General features: G+C 32.3%; 2 protein-coding genes and 1 long non-coding RNA gene across 3 annotated transcripts in view; all 3 read left to right on the top strand.

The window, feature by feature from the left end:
* Positions 1 to 9686, top strand: part of LOC139491269 (uncharacterized) — a 65064-nt gene extending 55378 nt beyond the window's left edge. Inside the window, exons 12-15 of the mRNA XM_071278811.1 lie at positions 3421 to 3696; positions 4698 to 5006; positions 8086 to 8247; positions 9655 to 9686. Of these exons, the coding sequence (XP_071134912.1) occupies positions 3421 to 3696; positions 4698 to 5006; positions 8086 to 8247; positions 9655 to 9686 (779 nt within the window). The remainder of the gene's footprint in view (positions 1 to 3420; positions 3697 to 4697; positions 5007 to 8085; positions 8248 to 9654) is intronic.
* Positions 1 to 13528, top strand: part of LOC139493131 (obscurin-like protein 1) — a 228406-nt gene extending 214878 nt beyond the window's left edge. Inside the window, exon 9 of the mRNA XM_071281294.1 lies at positions 13434 to 13528. Within this exon, the coding sequence (XP_071137395.1) occupies positions 13434 to 13521 (88 nt within the window). The 3' untranslated portion in view covers positions 13522 to 13528. The remainder of the gene's footprint in view (positions 1 to 13433) is intronic.
* A 6546-nt stretch (positions 13529 to 20074) lies between these two features.
* On the top strand, positions 20075 to 20912 carry LOC139493128 (uncharacterized). The gene is made up of 2 exons (XR_011656919.1): positions 20075 to 20132; positions 20650 to 20912. It is a non-coding gene; the product is annotated as an uncharacterized lncRNA (long non-coding RNA).

The following is a 20912-nucleotide window of genomic DNA, read 5'->3' as shown; positions in this document are numbered from 1 at the left end:
AATGCAAATGAAAAATGCGGTATTATATTGTAACTACAGCTGATATATTTTTTTGTAAAATGAACTAACAAATACTAACACATATATATTTGCATTATCTATTTCTAACATTAACGAGGCCGGGATAAGGTACCGATATTCGATGTTTTCATTACTAACAAATGTACAGCTTTCAATAAAAATTAAAATTAAAAAAAAATAATTAAAAATCGGAACAAAAGTGCAGCTGGAATGTGAACCACCCTCTTTTATATATAAATGCATGATTATGTTCAGCTTAGTCATAAATGGGGGTAGTTTTGAGCACAGAAACAACTAAAATCAGATGCGCAGCCAGGATTCAATGTTAGGGAGTGAAACAAATATTGTTCTGCAGAGCAAAGTATGATGCGAAATATTTTTTGGTAAATTATCAAAAATTTACGTTCCGTCATCATTTCCGCTTTGTCTACAAGTATTACTATGTGTTCAGGAAAAAGAACACCCTAAAAGAGGGATGAAAGATACCAAAGGGACAGTCAAACTCATAAATCTAAAACAAACTGACAACGCCATAGCTAAAAATGAAAAGGACAAACAAACAAGAGCACACACGACACATCATAGAAAACTAAAGAATAAACAACACGAACCCCTAAATGATGGGGATTAACTTCGGTTTTCGGTTAAAAATTGGTACAGACGTACGGCTGTAATGTGACCCCTATTCATAAATCAATCCATACAATGTTCATCCCACTCATATATGGGGTAGGTTCTGAGCATTCAAACACCTGAAATCAGATGCGGATTGACCTTTCACTGAAACACTTTGTGATGCACATTCCCTTGACGCTCGAATAGTTTATGTTGGAAGGAAAATTATTTTGGGTGTCATATTGAGTGGTGGTATTTCGTCTGTGACACGCTTCAAAAAGAATTAAGACCTGAATATCGCCTCACACATAAATTAAATTATGAAACATAGTATATTTCGCAGGTATTTTCTAGTATTCATAGATATAAGAAGACGTGGTTTGCGTGCCAATGAGACAAATCTCCATCCTAGTCACTATTTGTAAAAGTAAACCATTGATGATCAAGGTACCGTCTAAAACATGGCTCCTAAGCTCACACCGAACATCAAGCTATAAAGGGCCACAACAATGACTAGTGTAAAACTATTCAAACGGTAAAACCAACGGTATACTCTATTAAACAAAATACAAACGAGAAAAAGCCAAGAACCTCACCGACAAACGACAATCACTGAATATAAGGTTCCTGACTTAGGAAATAACGTTCTATTAGGTATCAATGTTTACCCTTATCTAAAACAATAGTATAACATCACAACACAGAACGACGCACTTTAAAATATCAAGTGAAATGACTCAACTCAATCAAAAGACATATTAACACTAACAAGTAAATATACTGTAATAGGAGGGGGTCGGTGATGACACCGCTTGGGACGTGTAATGTCAAGTACTGCATCACTATTCGACCATCGTGATACCTGACAACAGATTATGACTGAACAACTGACAATAAATCAAATGAAAATATATTTTATTTACAAATGTACAATAATTGCATGTTATACAAAGTCGGTAATAACAAATCTATTTATAATATATGACCTCATTTTGTGCGTCGTTTTTTTTTTCTTTAACAATACAGTTATCGTAATGCCTCTGTGTCATATATGTACCATCTAACTCGCATTTGTCATGCTGTCCTGAATAATAACACCTTCATGAATATTCCGTTTGGGTTATTTTGATAGGAAAAACGAAAATAAAGGCGTCCGGATATTGTTTCCGTCATACGGACTTTTAAGTCATAGAAAAGACATCAGTCTAGTACTGTTTAAAATAACACAGAATGTTGCTGAACTTCCACATTACAATTTTAAAACTCCTTACTTTATAACATACAATTTATTGTGTACCTGAGCTGCAGGAACCGGTATCAACCATTCATACGGTCCCTGATACAAATCCGTATTCTAGGGACCCCTCTGACCGATATATTATCATTTCTTTTAAATGTTTCATGCAAGCCATACAGTTGGGGTTGTTTTTTTTTTGTTTTTTTTTTAAATTAATCAAAGTTTTATTGCACTTTTGCTGTTAACAATTTACTCAATCTACAGCTTCAATTAAGTATCCCTTAAATTAGTCATTGCATATTTAGGGAAAAATATTCAATAAGTATATCTATAAAGTTAGTTGTATTATATTACATACATAGTATCAGTTCTACAGAATACAATTTCCTACCGGAATACGGTACGTTTCTTAACCCAAACTGTATATAATTTATTTATTGAAGCTTCACTGAACCGTGAAATTGATGATGATCCTTGATACTGACAGTATGACTTATCAGCCGACAGTAGAATTTCGAAATGTTTTGTTAGTTTACTCCGTGTAATTGTGAATAGGGGTCTTAAATGATTAGGTAAGACAATTGTTTTTTCAGACATTGTATAAACAACATAATTTTTTTTCAGTAAATGGTATTTTTTGCGATCAAACCAAAGATAAAAAAAAGATCGAAAGTGCACGTGGTATAATTAACGATACATGAATGCAGTATCAAAGCATTGTATTGTGTAAATTAATAACAATATTAATTCAGTGTAGCTATAATAGATATGATAAATTATATATAAACATGACAAAAAAAGAGTAGAATAGCGAATTTCATTTGATGCATATCACCTGACCGGACACATTTCATGTGCAGTCGTGAACTAACTAGGTCACAGCTTGAATTTGCTTAGCAATTATAGAAATTCGAAATATTCTAAAGTTTTAAGTATGATTCTCTTATTTTTTTTTCTCTAATTTTATTTATGGTAATTATGTCCCTGATTTCATTTTGAAATATTTTAAAAATATCAATGACCTTGTCATACAGTTGTTGAACATTTTGACCTTGTCGGTTTATCGGAATTTTATCCAAACCCATATGAAAATGAAAACAAATGTATTCATATTCCAATCGCCTTTGCACTTATCACATAATACTCTGATTTCATTAGTGTAATCTGTTTCGATTTACTGAAATTGAAAGGTTAACATATCGATTGTTCTGTTTTCTGTACAACGTAACAGAAATCATGGTAACAAAGCAACCCGCCTCCTAAAAATATTAGTTCATGTTACTTCAAATAGTTATTATTTGACATTCGTAATATTAACATCCAATGTTTTGAACTCGTAAAAATTTCAAAGTTATAATGAAATCAGTTCATGTGTAAGATACTTTTAATACCTTTCCTATATTTACAAACATGTATTTTAAACCATGATCTTAATGCCCGCGATTTCGCGATTTCGCAGGTGTGTTCTAGGTTGTATTAATTTGTAGAACTATAGAAAGGTATAAACGATATAACATGTTTGTTTTTTTTTTTTTATTTTTTATCAGCAACTTTAGATTTGGAAAGACGGACCTATTGTGACACTTCACATAGCATTGAGTTAAACTGTACTTTAAAATTAGTCGGCGCCACTCCAGTCTCCTGGATTCACTCGAACGCTGGAAAAACTATTCGGTCACTGGAAGGCAAGCATATCAACAACTCAAACATTCTGACTATACCATTCTGCAATAGTCAAGACACCGGTGATTACACTTGTAGATGGAAAACAGATATACTCGGTCAGACACTCATGGAAAAGTCTACAACATTGTCCGTAAGCGGTAAATATTGTTTTAACAATCGCCAATTCTTGTTACTTGTTTCACGCAAATATTTTTTAGATATATTTATGTGTTGGTGTCCGTTTTTCTGATTCTCATACAATCGATTTTATTTTTCATTCTAGAACAATTTGCTGATACATTTAGGACTTGGTCAGATGTAATTGTTTGCGTCTTTCTTGGTTAAAACTTATACACACAATTGAATCAAACTTGTTACCAAACTAATATTATTCTTTTTTTTTTAATTTTCAAAAAATGTACAAAGTGCAATCTTAACGTTAAATAAATTTTAAAGAACCACACGACTAAAGAATACTATCAACAATTGCAGTTGTCAGTTCATTGATTTCATTTACTAAGTTTTGGAACTAAACTGATCACTGCCTGAACAGCAACATATGAACTAGAACATATGCAGAAAAGATTATTGAACCACCCTTCAGTTTGTTCGATTTTAAATAGAGTGCTTAATATGTGAAAAGAAGAGAGTAATTATTCAGGTGCTCCGGAAGAGTAAGCATTTTCTGCACCGTATACGGCACCCGTCGTGTTATTTCTTTGTTCAGTTCGGTAAAGATGGAAGGTTATTATGACTGAGGAAGAATATCAGATATGATTTCTGACACACTTTTGTCATAATGGCCAATCAGCTCATGATGGCGATCGTAAAATTTCTTTAAATACTGTTTTTCCTATTAATTCAAATATCATTATTCTGTGTTTTTTTTTAATACAGAATATTTAACACGTATTATGCAAAAGAAAAAAACGGATATAAGTCTTTCCCCCGTTTTCTTTCACCAATGAAAAAGAAATTGACTTAGAAAGACGTTTTTGGATGAAATTTATATATGAAAATGTAAACAAAATATAACCCATTCAAACAAAGTTCATGTATTGTTTTTTACATATATTTTGAAATGTAGAACAAAAAACATGCATTAGTTTTGTTCCAAAATGAAAACAAAACAACCTTGCACATTCGTTTTTTTTTTCAGGACCACCTTTTGTCATATTACACTCCATTTCAGTCGATGATAGCGATACGGTTTTTTCTGTCACGTTCTTCTCAAAACCATTTCCAATGGATCCAAAGTGGTACTTTAATGATGAACCAGTTGTATTAGGAACACAATTTCTACAAACAACAACATATTCTATTGTACAAATCATTCAACATCGTGTTTTGGTAAACGAAGAAGGTTTCATAAGCAACTTAACTGTACATAAAGCTGAGTATGGACTTTATAAATGTGTGATTCTGAACAGTTTTGGAGAGGTGAACCAGTTGTTTGTTATTGAACAAGGTAATATTTAGTACAAGCATTTATTTACTGAACTTGTTCCCTTATTTCATATGGGAAAAAGTTTATACATAGATTCTAACGAAAAAGAAAAAAATCAAGCATTACTCTTTAAAAAGTAAAATAACAAAAATACCGAAATCCTTAGAAAATTCAAATCGGAAAATTTTTCATCAAATAGCAGAATAAAAAGCTCAAACACATTGAATGAATGGAAAACAACTGATATATGCCTGACTTCGAACAGAAAATGTTTGATAAAACCTGGTTTTGTAGCTAGCTAGCTAACTTATCTTATCATTCATAATGACGTATCAATTCCATTTTTTTTGACAACAATGTCTGTTACAGCAGTCATCATTTTGATATAGTAGCAGGTGTCTTTAACTAGTCGAAAATATAAACAGTATATGGTTTTAAATGTGCCGGATCTACTTGAACGTTTGGAGCATAAAAGATTCCCCCCCCCCCCCCCCCCCGTTTTGATAGAGTTGTTTTTTCTGTCTTTATGATGTTGTTTTTTAGTTTGTTGTTTGTGTTTTCGTCGTTTTTCGTCTTTTGTTTTTTCCAAGTCATAAATATGACACTTGTTGTCCATTCGTTGGATGTGTTTCTGCTTTCAGTTTTGTCATTTGTTTGGGAACTTTCCAGTTTATAAAAAAATCCCTATTCATTATTTTTGTTATTATACTTTTTTTGCTATTACATTGACAGTTTGTCTTCATCTTACATGTATGTGTCTATACATCCTTTTTTAGCCTTGCAATTCCGTTCATTTTATTTATAACTATTCACCAATTTACCATACAAAAAATAACCCGAGAGGCCAACTGGTGGACATTGGAGATTTGTTTTATATTTCCTCAACACATCTAGTATGTAATCTCTGATGTGTATGCTACATGCTACCCGGTCACTATAATCCAATTGTCTTCACCGTAACCTGATATAGGAATTTAACACTGCAACATAAAAAAAAAGACAACTTATAGAATATCAATTGAAATTGCTTAATATAGGCAACAGTAGTTTACCGCTGTTCGAACTTCATAAATTGATTTGAAAAAAAAATCCGTGTAACAAACTAAAACTGAGGGACACGCATCAAATATAAGAGAACTACGACACAACAGAAACACAACATTAAAATATATAACACACAGAAACGAACTATAAAATAACAATGGCCATTTTCCTGACTTGGTACAGGAAATTTTAAGATAAAATGGTGGGTTTTGTGGCATGCCAATGTCCCACTTTAAATGGCAATGTTGAATATGAAATTTAAATGACAACATTACATGACAGGACTACAATACAAATAAATGGGAGAAAATATAGGACAGAGAAACACACTAATAATAGCTAACAAAAGGTACCAGGTTTAAAATTTAATACGCCAGACGTGCGTTTCGTCCACACAAGATCTCGACTTACCAGTGACGCTCAGATGAAAAAAGTTTGAAAACCACAATAAGTACAAAGAAGAGCAGCGAGGAACAAAAGTTCCAAAAGTTGTGACCAATATGGCTAGGGTTTTCTGCCTGGGATAAGAACATCCTTATTATTTAAAACAATTTATACTTTTGCAAACAGTAAATGTTGTAACATGACTATTCAATAGATATACATGATAAAACCGAAGTGGTGATACATTACAGAATAAAAACTAATACATTACATAAAACAACCCGATCAAAAAGACATTCCAACAAAAACAATTTAAAAGTATACTCGTTTCATCTTCGACACAATGTAAATACAATATTAAATAAATATGGAGGGCAATTGTCAAAACGACAACTCTTACCTGAGAAAAAAAAACGGTTTATGAAACAAAGCACGCAGGTAACAAACGAAGAACAAATCTATTTTATTTTTACAAAAATAATGAATTTTTTGTCACAGTACGAGCACAGAAGTGAACATTTATCGTCAAACTGAATACGTATTAAAGGTAGAACATAACAACAAAATGGAGACGATATAAATATTAAAATTGAGAATGGAAATGGGGAATGTGTCAAAGAGACAACAACCCGACAATAGAACATACAACAGCAGAAGGTCATCAACAAGTCTTCAATGCAGCGAGCCCCAAAGGGTTACTAGGAAAACGAAATATGGTCACTTTGTCTTCTCCCGACCGGCAGTAAAACGCTTGCTGAAGTGAGGCGTCCGTTTTGCTGTGCGGGATGTATCAAGTTCGCAGTCACGTCCGGTCAAAATGGGGACGTTAAATCCGATGCCTCGTATGAGTGCCACGCTCTTTGCATGTTAAGAACCCTTGCAACAACTCTTTTGAGGGGTCCGTAAGTGGCCTGCAAAAAGGCAAAATTTCTGTCCCTATATACCTTCATTTTCCATTGGCAGTCCAAATTTCCCCGACCGTCATCCCGAATGACCTATTATGACAAGACCTACATATTGTATTTATTGTTAACTTGTTCTCGTCCTGAACATGCATGCAATATTTGCCACTGGACGTTAAGCAACCAACAATCAATCAATCAATCAATCAATGCAGCGACAAATTCCCGCACCCGGAGGCGTCCTTCAGCTGGCCCCTAAACAACTATTATTGAATACAGATACAGGGATTTAGCTTTTGAACATGTTTAACGCCATGAACAGTCAAGGAAGGCATGACTCGCCAAATGCCAAAATAAAGGTATTGACCAGCAATATGATAGTTATGTTTAACCTTGTATCAAATGTGTATCATGTTATATATAGACAAAGCAATCTTTAAAAGAAAACAAAAGTGTTTGGTATTCATAAATCTCCAAAACCATTTCTAAAGATTAAAAACCAGTTATGTTTTAATTTGTTGAAGAAGCATCGACCTAAGTACCAATACCAACAATTCCAATTGCGAAAGATCTTTCTACAACAGAATAAAATAACCTTTACTAACCTTACACAAGTCTGTATACACTGAATTTTGTTTTGAGACAAGCTCTCACACTATTAAATTATATGAGACATATAATCATGTTACATGTATATAGTGATTTTAATTTTTTAGACGTTTGAATATCATCCAGAAATAAAATTTAGGCTGTTTTATGATATGTTTTAGAACAAAATAAATCTATCATCATCACAGAAGCCACCGCATCACCAGATTCTTTGGGAAACAGCGTGACTGTGATAATTGCCATATGCTCATCCGTAATTGGGATAGTGGTAGTGGTTGTGGTCATAATTATTTATATCAGAAGAATGTCGCCGAAAATGTCAGGTAATACTCAATCGTCATCAGAAATACCACACCTAATAAATTTCTTATTTTGAACCTTATCATTCGCTGACGGTTAAGATAAAGAAAGAACTACATACATTACATTTATTCAAAACGTGTTATGTGTCTGTGCTGTGTATTTTGCCATTTGAAAGGGGACTTTCAGTTTTGAATTTTCCTTGGACTTCGAATTTTTAGCCATATTACTCTGTTCAAAAAAAATTTATAATCAAAAATCATTTCCCCATTAGAAATAATGTTATATTACCTTTTGAATTTGTCTGAAATTAGAAGAGATCATAATATATGTAATTAAGACAAACGAATTTTTATTCGAAAAATGAGCTATACAGTTGTGAATCTTTGTTTGTGTTGTTGACACTCATTAAATGTGATAAGATTAAGCACCCAATTGCAAGCTATACGCTATCACTATACATTTCCTTCTGCAGTGAAATGAAGGGTTAAATCCTACGACTATCAAATTCAATGGAAATTGTTGTCGACGCTTTTTTGGTTTAAACCGGATGCGACGTTTCAGGATTCATAATCATTTCTGTTAAGATTTCTATGAAGCAAGTGTGGGTTCAGCATGATTAAATTGATTATCAAACGTTTCTAAAAACTGATACCTATCCAAACATGAATCTTACTCAGGGTACGTTCTTATGTATTGTTTTACTATTGCATTGATTATAGTGGTGAAGTGTCATGAAATTGAATTCCATGTTTACCATACATAATCCATGTTGAACTTACGTCATGCATCAAATTTGGTTAGGATTATTAAACTATACATATTTTTAGATTAAACTTTAAGGGTAGATGAAACTGACAAAAAGTGAAATAAGGGTCATTTCACCATCGCCTGTTGATTTGCCCAGTCTTTTATCCATCCTACTTTGGAATGTCGCAAGCTTGGCGAAGAAACAGCAAATGCAAAGTTTTAGGTTCGACCACATAGGGAAACTAATGAACTACTTTTCGAACACGCTAATACGACATATTCAAATGGTAACAACTTATAACATCAATTTACTAGTATTATAGTAATAAGAGTAAACTGCATTCCATAGTATCAAGATGTTAGAAGCATTTCTTTATTTCCTATCAGATTGTCGTTATGATGTCCTTGGGGTCATTTCAATGACACAATTATTCATTAGCAGTTTATCAAACAAATCTGAATCAATAGTAAAGAGCAATTTTCGGACAATTTTTTGGTCCGTTGTGGTTATATAGCTCTTGGACTGTTTAGATTTTTAAACATCCTAGCCTTTCAAAATTTCGGCTTTGAGCATTCCTTGGGAAGGTGACTTAAGAAAAGCTCTTCTGACGTATGAAAGCTATAACATGTTATTTTCATTTCGTGCAATATTTGAAAAAGGTATTCTTTTCGTTTTTCAGACAGATATAATTCTTCAATGCCAACAAGGTAGGTAGATATAATTAAGTCAGCTGTGTCAATTGTTCGCTTCGTCTGGAATAGCTAAGTTTGAAAAAGAACGAAAAAAAACCTCAATATTAATATTATACATTTTGGTTAGAACGCCAACAGCTGAACACATTATTTTACATTTAAATTTTGAAAAGCTGATACAAACAAAGATCGTTAGTTGACGCGTGTATAAATAACGAAGATTTTATATTAAAAGATTCTTTGGTGCAGTATCTGTATCCTTTAAAACAACAGTAATTTTGATGTAAACCTGGTATCAATACTGACTGCATGATAAGCTACCATGTTTCTCAAAACGAGAAGAAACATAACGTTCCTATAAGATGATTTGAAAGGATGACTGAAATCTATATAACACATTTCATTGTATTGATTAACCGATTCGAGATGTGAGCGTCTAAAATAACTATATTTTTTTGCGATCTTATACATCAAGATACTCAACATAGTTAATCAAAATCTTTTTACCATTGTGTGCAACACTTGGGCTAACATTGCAGAAGCAAATATCTGTTATTTCAAATTTTTATTGTTTAATTTGAACTGAGTATGTCCAAGGTATAACTGTATCATGGAAGCCAAAATAACAGACATCGCAACTGATAAAATTGTATTTAGAATAGGAATTTATTTCGGGAACGTAGTTAAGACGGTAACTAGTATTGTAGATTCCCTATGACTGATGACATTACTCTTGTATCACTATCATTTTATGAACCGGAAAAAAGTTGTCGGTGGCATATAGTTCTACCCTTGTCCGTCATTTCGTCATTCTGTCATTCCGTCATTCCGTCCGTCATTCTGTTATTTCATCATTCCGTCTCTGATAATTGTTGAAAATCACAGTTATACGGACTTTTTTCCTAAACGACTTCAGATATTGGGCGGATGTTTGGTATGTTAGTTAACCATGATGAGTTACAGATGAAGTTTTGTTCTGCTCCGCTAGTTTGTGCTGAAATTACGGGCTTTAGACTTTGATAAATTGTTAGAAATCACAATTATACGGACTTTTTTTCTAAACGCCTTTAGATATCGTGCTGATTTTTGTGGAATGTCAGTTAACCATGATGAGTTACAGATCAAGTTAAAGTTTAGTTCCGCTCCGCTGATTTTTTCCGAAATTAAAGGTTTACGTCTTTTAAAATTGTTGAAATCGCAGTTATACGGACCTTTTCTTAGACGGCTTCAGACTTTGAGCTGATTTTTTTACATGTTAGACTACCATCATGTTTGGGCCCACTTGTGTTGTTGAAATTGCAGATTTTTCAACTTTTTGAGAACGGGCATTCGTGTCGTTTCGACACATCTAGTTATGATCTGTACCAGAAAATGTTCGGTTTTCTATACTTACTTGTGAACTGAATATTCAGATACATGTACTGTTTAAATAGTACGAGAAGCCATCTAGGTAAACAATAGTTTATGAATCAATGATAGTGATTTGATCTGATGTTATTCACTTGTCAGTTTGTGCAGTAAGGTTTTAAATAATACTGGACTGGCTCATATCATACATAAATTTAAATTAAATAAACTGGCTATAATTATATTCAAGATGAACTTTAAAATCTTATTTCAAATGTCAATTTTACTCGACCATTCTTCACAATACTTATCCTTTTAACCTTTATATGAACCTTTACCACATAGAAAAGATTTCGATGAATACACGGCATTTTGAACAATTGTCTTCTAGCCTAGTAGGGTAGCAAAAAGAAATGAAGTAGGGCTGCTGACGGATACATTTTTGATTAATCCATTTACTTTATTTATATCAGACACATAGTCTGCTATTCAACAAACATTACCGGTCTTTCGCTAATGTACGAAGTTTATAGTAATATATTTACATGAATATAGACAGAAATAGTAGAATACTATAAAAGAGGGACGAAAGATACCAAAGGGACAGTCAAACTCATAAATCCAAAACAAACTGACAACGCCATGGCTAAAAATGAAAAAGACAAACAGAAAAACAATAGTACACACGACACAACATAGAAAACTAAAGAATAAACAACACGAACCCCACCAAAAACTAGGGGTGATCTCAGGTGCTCCGGAAGGGTAAGCAGATCCTGCTCCACATGTGGCACCCGTCGTGTTGCTTATGTAATTACAAATCCGGTAAATTGTCTAATTCGGTAGGTCATATTCATGAAAGGGAAGGGGATTGTAGTTACGACGTAAGGAACATATCCGATATCATTTGTGAAACGGTTATTCCATAACGGTCAACCAACTCGTGATGGCGTCCGTAAAATTTACGAAGGGATGATTTCAACTTCACCATTTGGAACTCTTGGTTTAATAGCTTCCTTGTTAGCAGCAAACCTCTATCAAGAAAATCATGATAGGAAATGCAAGGACGGGAATATCGTATCAATTGGGAGATATATACCCCGTATGCAGGTGCTGCTGGAATGTTGCTACTTAGAAATGGAAAGTTCACAATTGGAAAGCTGAAATCATCTCTTTTGTCGTAAAGTTTTGTTTTCAACCGACCCTCATTGTCAATTTCTAGATGTAAGTCAAGATATGAAGCCGACTTAACTGTATCTGTAGTATCCTTTATCTCTAGTTCGATTGGATAGATGCGTTCCACATAGTCACCAAATTTTGAATTGTTTAGTGAAAGAACATCATCTATATAGCGGAAAGTAGAGTTAAAGGATATTGCTAACTTCTTATCTTTCTTCCTAAGAAGTTCCTGCATGAAGTCAGCCTCATAATAATAAAGAAACAAGTCGGCGAGTAGAGGGGCACAGTTTGTTCCCATTGGATGACTATCGAAAACACATGAGTTAGTGATTTGTGCATTGTTTAAGTGTTTATTCCGGAAATGATACAGTAGACATTTTTCAAACATAAAACCGATCATGTGTCAAAATCGGTGTCAAGACTAGAAACGAAAATGTAAAATCTTATTATCTATAGAACAATAAAAGAGAAAAACAAAATCCTTCATTATACACTGCCTTTGCATTTTTTATAACCTGAATTAGGTAGATATATTAGTGAAGGAGGAACCTTGCAAACTATAAACTCGCTGAGTGTCAAACAGATAAAAAAAAAACGGACAGTAGTAAATCATATTTACCCGGATATTTAGTAGTAATGACATTAATAAAGGCAACAGTAGTATACCGCTGTTTAAACCCATAAATCCATGGACAAAAAACGACGAAAAATAAAAAAGCTACTATTTGGAAAACCTACTACAGGCCGTGGGTGAACTCACTTTACTCAGATATGGTAATCAGTTAATGTTCAATTAATATCTCAAGTCTAGATGAATTCTGTTTATCGAGTAAAACGGCAAATTATTGTATACCTATTTTTTACCCTACAAAATACTTTGTAACATATTAACCGACGAACGAATCATTCGATTATATATTCTATCAATCCCTTCTACATGACCAAATATAAAACATTGAAATGAGATAATTTCTTGAAAATTGATATACAAGTTAGTTGCCGGTTGAACAGTTACAAAATGTAACCATTTTCCTTTAACTAAAGATGCCGCTAATAACCTATTTCTTTATGCTTCGTTTTGTTAAAGCAAAAGCACCTTTGAATGATTTTGTTATTAACACGGTGGGCTGAGAAAGAATTCTTGTCTTTCACGATTGTCAAACACGGTCATAAGCTGTTAATATAATAAGTGTATGGTAAATATATGTTTATAACGTTGGTGTTTTTGTTGTTGTTGTAGAGATGAAGACAGTACGTATGACTCAATCAGTATGTCTAATCCATCTAAAAGACCAGATGACCAAGCTGATTATATGGAAGTCTTTTAGCTATTCAACAATTAACGCCTTTATCGTTATGCGTCGATGTTCTGTAAATGCTTACGTATTGTCCTAATGCATCAATGTAATCAATACAGTTTCGTACTTTGAACATCTGATAAAGAATAATATATTGTTTTCATCTTTTTTTTCAATTTGTTATTACGCAGCTTGATTTAGATTTTTGACAACTTTAGTTTACACACTTTGTAATGTTAAATACTGGGACAAATCTGATTAGAAAATGATACCACAAACAAATAGTTTATTGAAATGTTAACCTTTACTTCTTTTCAGTTTTATAATTTACTTTTGCACATGTTTGCATCCTTATATTCTTTCAATATGCATTATGATGTCAATTAGTGTTCTTCATTTGTTTTTCTTTCTTTTTGGTGTTTTTGTTTGTACAAACATATGATGTACACAATTTTTTTTATCTCTATTACATATATTGCTATACAAAAAGACATGAATATATATCTGGATCGCTGACCTATCATCCTTCTTACAATTTTGAAAGGAGTATATCCAGTAGCACCAATTAAAGGCCATGTTAAGATAACTGTTTAAACACAAATTGTTTGAGCAAAACTGGATATATGCCATTCGATTTTCTTTGTTTACTTCTTTGTTTGTTTTATAGTTAATAAGATTATAACACAATGTTGACTACTCTTCCCCTGTTTTTGACATTGTTACTTATAGTGTCTGGGTTTTTTTTGTGCACACATCGTTGTCATCATGACGGAAAAAAGAAAGATTACAAAAATACTGAACTCTGAGGAAAATTCAAAACGGAAACTCCCTAATCAAATATCAAAATCTAAAGATAAAACACATCAAACGAATGGAAATAAACAAACGACAACCACTGAAGTACAGGCTCCTGACTTGGGACAGTCATATACATACAGGATGTGGCGGGATCCAAACCATTCGCCTTACCTGGGACTGTGGTATAACAGTACAATATAAGAACGACATATAAAAATCAGTTGAAAAAGGTCTTACTCATCAGATGGACAAAACTACAAGTGGACGTGGGTGGGTAATTGTACATCCCAACAGCAAAAAGACACAGAAGATATTTCGTATTAGTTTATTTTTACTGAAATTGTTACCTTTATCCCCTATTCATTTGAAGTACTGGTTTGCCTTCAATATTTATGTGCATGATATTTGATATTCGTTTAATAAATTAGCAACTAAATGTTCACAATCATTTGATATGCCATTAGTTGAGACTTGCCATTGTTTTACTTCATTTATTAAATGATTTATTAATGTATATGCATCCACTGTTTCATTGTTGAATATAATTAATAAATATACAAGCTTATTTATGAACCTCGTTTTCATTATTTAAATTGAACACATACATATAAAGTTTCACGTCATTTTAATATTGCAAACTGTCAAACATTTTTGAAATGCTTAAGAACTGTAAAAGTAAATTCAGCCCCATAAAATCACATAGTTATTCTGGTTCATAATCATGGTACAGAATGATTTCTAAAAATGTGCATTTGTTTTTTATTTCTTTGTTACTTTTGGTTTGTTATTGTGGTGGTTTTTGTTTTCGTATACATACATCTCATATCTTAATTATTCTTTCCAAAAAAATATTCTTGAGAGTTCAGTATTCAATCAACCAACCAAACAAGAAGTAAAATAACAAAAATATAGGATTCAAACGATATCATAATCGGAATCTCCCTTATCAAATGTTGAATCAAAAGCTCAAACAAGAAAAATGAAATACAACTTGACGTAGTACAGGAATTTCTGATGTAGAATAGAATTGATTAAACCAGGTTTTATAACTGTTTCACCATATGAAAAAGATGTAAAATCAACTTGTTCTCCAAAGTAGTCGAAAGTAAACGTTCTTAATAAAAAAAAACTTATTATATGACATTTTGTAAATGAACAGTTTGTTATGGAAATACTTAATCCTCAAAACTGTCGTTTCGATAAAACCGCATTCATGTTGGTTTTGTTTTGCTTTATACATACTAGAAGAGTATTTCCCTTTCGTGTTTTACTTAAAATAAATGAAATGCTATGACGGTGCATTCAGTTTTGTATACGTTGTTTGATCAATTTTAACAACATATTGAATATTTCATTAGAGCAAAAAGTTGATTATATCATATGAAAGTTGGTCCTTACTTTGCACAAACATCGAACACGATTTTACTTATATTGATATGTTCTGTATTAATTCATCGAGACTAGGGTGTGATAACAATATACTGATGGTTTCTACCTTCGACCTTTCATGCCGATACTTACACTCTTCCGAGATATTGAGATATTAGGAGATGGGATATAAGTGCGATGAGACAACTCTCCATCCAAAACACAATTTGTAAAAGAAAAACCATGAACAAATATGTGGCCTACATAATGAATCAGATTCCTTTTTCATATATATCCCCTCTACGAATATATCTGAGTTTGTTTATAATTTTTCCTATATCAGTACAATTAATTTCACTTCAATATACGCCCCGAAAATAAATATCGTTTACTTTTAATGGTGTTGCTAATTTATCGTGTATGGAACCTGATTTAACAATTATCGTACAGAAAATGAACCAAACACCTACATGATATCAACTGATTCCGTCGTGACAGAGGCCACAATTGATTAACGGGGTGAGGTGTAATCTTTTATGTAAAACCTTATATTCAAACTGTTCGTGAACTAAGCAAGCAGTTAAGAAACAATATGTCTAGAGAATAATTTGAAAGGTATTAAAACATTACAAAGAAATTGTTTAATGACTTCAAACCCGTGAAAAAAAACATGCGCAAGACTGACGAAATACCGTTGGTGTAAATGCCAATGCGACAACCCTTCACAAGAGACTTAATAACACAGATATTAACATCTGTAGGTCACCATATGACCTTCAAGGATGAGCAATCACATACGAAATAGTCAACTATAAAAGATCCCGATACGAAAAATGTTAATCAACAAAAACGAGAAAACAAACGGCCTTACTTATGAACAAAAAATGAACGAAAAATAAATACGTAACACGGCAACAAAAGACCTCCACTGAATTACAGGCTTCTGACTTGGGACAGACACATACATACAGAATGTGGCGGGGTAAAAAAAAATGCGACATTATAACTCTTACCCTTATCGGTGACATTTGATAAAACCGTCACTTCTAGCAATGCTGACTAAAATAGCACATTTCTTTTACAATTTGATCTTTTTGTCATGATAGAGAAACCGAGTCCTCGTCATTCTTATGCAATCTTGTTATGACCAATAAGATACTGCAGAGCTGGTCCTTACGTGAGGGAACAACTACGCATCGTCTTTATTTTATTACATTGATCCTTGCTATGGTTATTAGTCTTGCCCTTTTTGGGAAGTACTGCCCAAGCTAATCAAAATTGAAATCCTGTTTTGAGCGGGATAAATAATTCTTATATACATATGTGTGCCGGTGTGTGTGTGTGTGAATGCGTGTGTGTGTGTGTGTTTCAAAATTAATGATGTATTTTTCAATCATTACACCAGGTCACATAGTATCGATTAATCAAATGTGTTTGATGGTATCAGAATTGAAAATAAAAAATTCCAAAAACCATGAGAGTAGACATGTCAGCTTAGCTTAACAAATATATCTAGCTGATGATACTTTACGAAACAAAAAGTTAACGTACCTGAAAATACAATCGGGTGTAGATTCCATAAGGCTAATGATAAGAAGCAGTTTATGTAGTTTTTTTCTGCAATGCTCGATTTACCATAGTGAGAAGTTGAAGTTGAATAAAAAAAAAGCGTCAAAACTGACTTAACTCAACCGTTAAAGTCCTTTATCCAAAAAAAAAATAGAAACGTGTTTGTGTATTTTAATATTTGTCAATGGTATTTTATATCCCTTCATTACAACCATTTACGATTTCTAACAAACGCCATTCTGAAGTGAAGTGCACAGATTAGATATAACATCCATATGTTTCGTTATTATTAACTAATTGATCCCTTGGAGGCAACTCTTACAATTTTAACTAGCACAAACTGGTTTATTCTTCTACAGACAGTATTATAAGTTTGATTTATATCAAAATATCGTTTCTAATTTTAGATATAAAACGACTAAAAATTTCCCAAACCTATATATGTTTCTGGCTTTTACCGGTTTATACTTGTTGGTCAGGATACATCCTGCTTGGTCAATAAAATTCTAATTAAAACAAAGTCTTTGTTTGCCATTGTATATATATTCTGCTTGTACTAAAGTATTACTTCATTCATTCATCCATGCATATAAAAACCGGCTTAGCATACAAACATTACTTAAATAATATATATATATAAATAGATATAGATAATTGTCGTATACAAATGAATAAAGATATCGATAGATCAGAACGATTAAAAATGACGTAACACTAACCAATGTCCAAAATGCTATATAAAAAGTTGAGATGTTGATATAATAAAATCATATAAGAGAAGGGATAATAAGATTTTAAAACAAAATATTTGAATACATATAACCTCTGCCTAATACTGGACCGACATACTGAGCCGGACTTTAATTTGTTAGTTCAAAATGTACCAGGAAGACATTCGCTTTCGCATACACGTCATTATGACCAAACCGGAACGACCAGTCTTTGCTCTTACCTCTATATGTCGCATGCTGAGCGATTTTAAAAGTAGCAACTAACAATTTTCATGTTCATAGTTTGACACAGGCAGGATATTAAATCCATAAACTTCTGCACACTATAAACGGCGTCATCAGAACATGATCATTTAGGCATTTGCAAACAAAATATTCATAATGACATACATCTATATATATATTCTGTTCAAGATTTTGTTACACACACATAAAACTGCAAACACAGCAATATTTTTCTCATATAAACTAATTTATAATTTTGATACATTGTTTCTCGTTGATAATAATCAACATCAATATTATGAGTTAACAATGCCTATCAGGAAATGCTAACCTGTACGTGAAACAACGATTGGAACCACATTGTTTGGTTTTGAAATCTGATTTTGCCTTGTAGCTGTTTTGATTATAGCAGTGCTAATAAGTATTCGGAAGACGATATGTGGGTCTGGTGTACCAAAAAGTAAAATAACAAAAATACTTAACTCCTATGATAATTAAAAACGTAGTGAAATGGCTAAAACACTAGGTCAAAAACATCAAACGATTGATAACAACTGTCATATTATTGACTTTGTACAAGCATTTTCTTATGTAGTAAATGATGGATAAAACCTGGTCATTAAACTAGTAAAACGGAGGAGTTTCTACCATCAAACGTGACCATGATCAATTTAGGGTATATACAATTATCTTGCAGTGTTTATTGAACATCGTTTAACTACTGGTTTTTTTAAATCACTCACAACTTTATTCGATTCAAATCTACATATATCTTTTCACTTTATTATACCATTAAAAGTGAACATTTAAGAATATTATGCAACTTAATTAAGTGTTGTTAGGTTCTTTTATTTGTCTTTGTAAATTATTACTTTTAGTGGTATTTTTTTTTTTTTGTATTCTTGTCGATCGTTTTTGGTAAAATGTTTTTGCTTTATGCTTTTTGTTTTCTTTGTTTACGTTTTTTTCAGTGATTATGAGATTAACACACTATGTTGAATAGGACTAGATTACCTTAGCTGTATTTGGCAAAACTTGTAGGAATGTTTGGTCCTCAATGCTCTTCAACTTCGTACATTATTTGGCCTTTTTAACTTTTTTTTTATTCGAGCGGCACTGATTAGTCTTTTGTAAACGAAACGCGCGTCTGGCGTATATATGAAATTTCAATCCTGGTATCTATGATGAGTTTATTGACTGCTGTATCACATTTTTACGTGTTTACCTATCATGTCGGATTATTTTGTGCACACATAGTCGTTAATATAATGCAATTGTTTGCGACTGTCATACAAGTAAGAGGTTAAGCTATTTATAAAACCAGATTCATTCCACAATTTTCTACATAAGAACAAGTCTTAACCAAGTCAGTCAAGGGACAGTTATTCATTTGTTTTATGTGATTACTCTTTTGATTGTGCCATTTGATTAGGAAATTTCCGTTTGAATTTTCGTCCGAGTTCGGTATTTTTTTTATTTTACTTTTTAATTATTTGTGATCTCAATAGAGATCGCATCAATTGAAATTTAGTATAATGTGTCTTTAATATATTTCTTTTGGACGTATATTAAGTCAGACCTAATCGAAAACATTGTTATCCCTTATCAACTAATTAACATAATCATGTCAATATTCTTGGTTAACAAAATAAAACTTACTTAATGCCTTGTTAAATCAATTATACTTTTTTAATTTATAAATCAAAGATATTCATCAATTAGATTGATAGACCACATGACTACATGTATACTTTAACAAGGTTCAGTAATCATAAATCAAGAAGTGTATTAAATGCTGAGTACAAATTATTTAAAGCGGTTTAAAATGTGACTTATTCCAGGAAAAGAAAACCAAAAATAGAATAAAAATCTTCGTTGCTTTTTTTGTATACTTTAAAGGTAATAAGTTTACTTGAAACTGTATTTCACTTCTAGCCATCGAACAAAAAGGTAAGACATAAACATTACTTATATTATATTGATTAACATAATTGAATACTTTTTTTTTAAGATCAAATGAATTAAACCTATCCTGAACTCTATAGTGAAAGAGAAAAAAACAAGAGGTTATTTAACATAAAAAGTAAACGGCAAACATACATAACCCACAAAGACAAACAGCAAGTCACAAAAACATTATACATGTAACTAGTTAGTATTTAATATTGGTTTATACTAACTCAACTAAAACTGAGGTTTCTGATTATTCTGTAAGAAAAGTATTGCATTGAGATTCATCCTTTTTGATAAATATCGTCTTTAATGGTGCAAAGCAATTACTTAATATGTAACGGGAACTGAAAAGGGAAGAACTTCAACATAAAAAGATTGAAATATAAATTAACCTTTTGTTCACCCACTAGAGTAATCTACTGGTGTACAATCCTAACAGTGTAGTTTGTGACATTTAGGATACTGTTTAATTAGTTATCCAATACCTTATAACTGTGTTATTTTTTAACTTCAGATACTGATAATGGCAAATTGGTTTGTTCATCTTTCGTTAATTGTGGTCTTTATCTTATTCCTTGGCATCATAGCTTTGTTTTCACATTTCATGCTTGGTAATCATACAAAAAGAAGACAAGAACGAAAAGTAAAGAAAGGACAATCACTTCATTTTGAACCAATAATTGGAGCTGCGCCAACATTTGATATCAAGTGGAAGTTAAAACATACAAATTCCTCACCGTTCGTGGTATACGATTCTTCAAACGACAAATTCGTCGT

This window comes from Mytilus edulis, chromosome 10, assembly GCF_963676685.1.
Source record: "Mytilus edulis chromosome 10, xbMytEdul2.2, whole genome shotgun sequence".
Lineage (NCBI taxonomy): Eukaryota > Metazoa > Mollusca > Bivalvia > Mytilida > Mytilidae > Mytilus > Mytilus edulis.
Note: the sequence above shows the minus strand (reverse complement) of the source record. Positions and strands in the feature narration are given on the sequence as shown.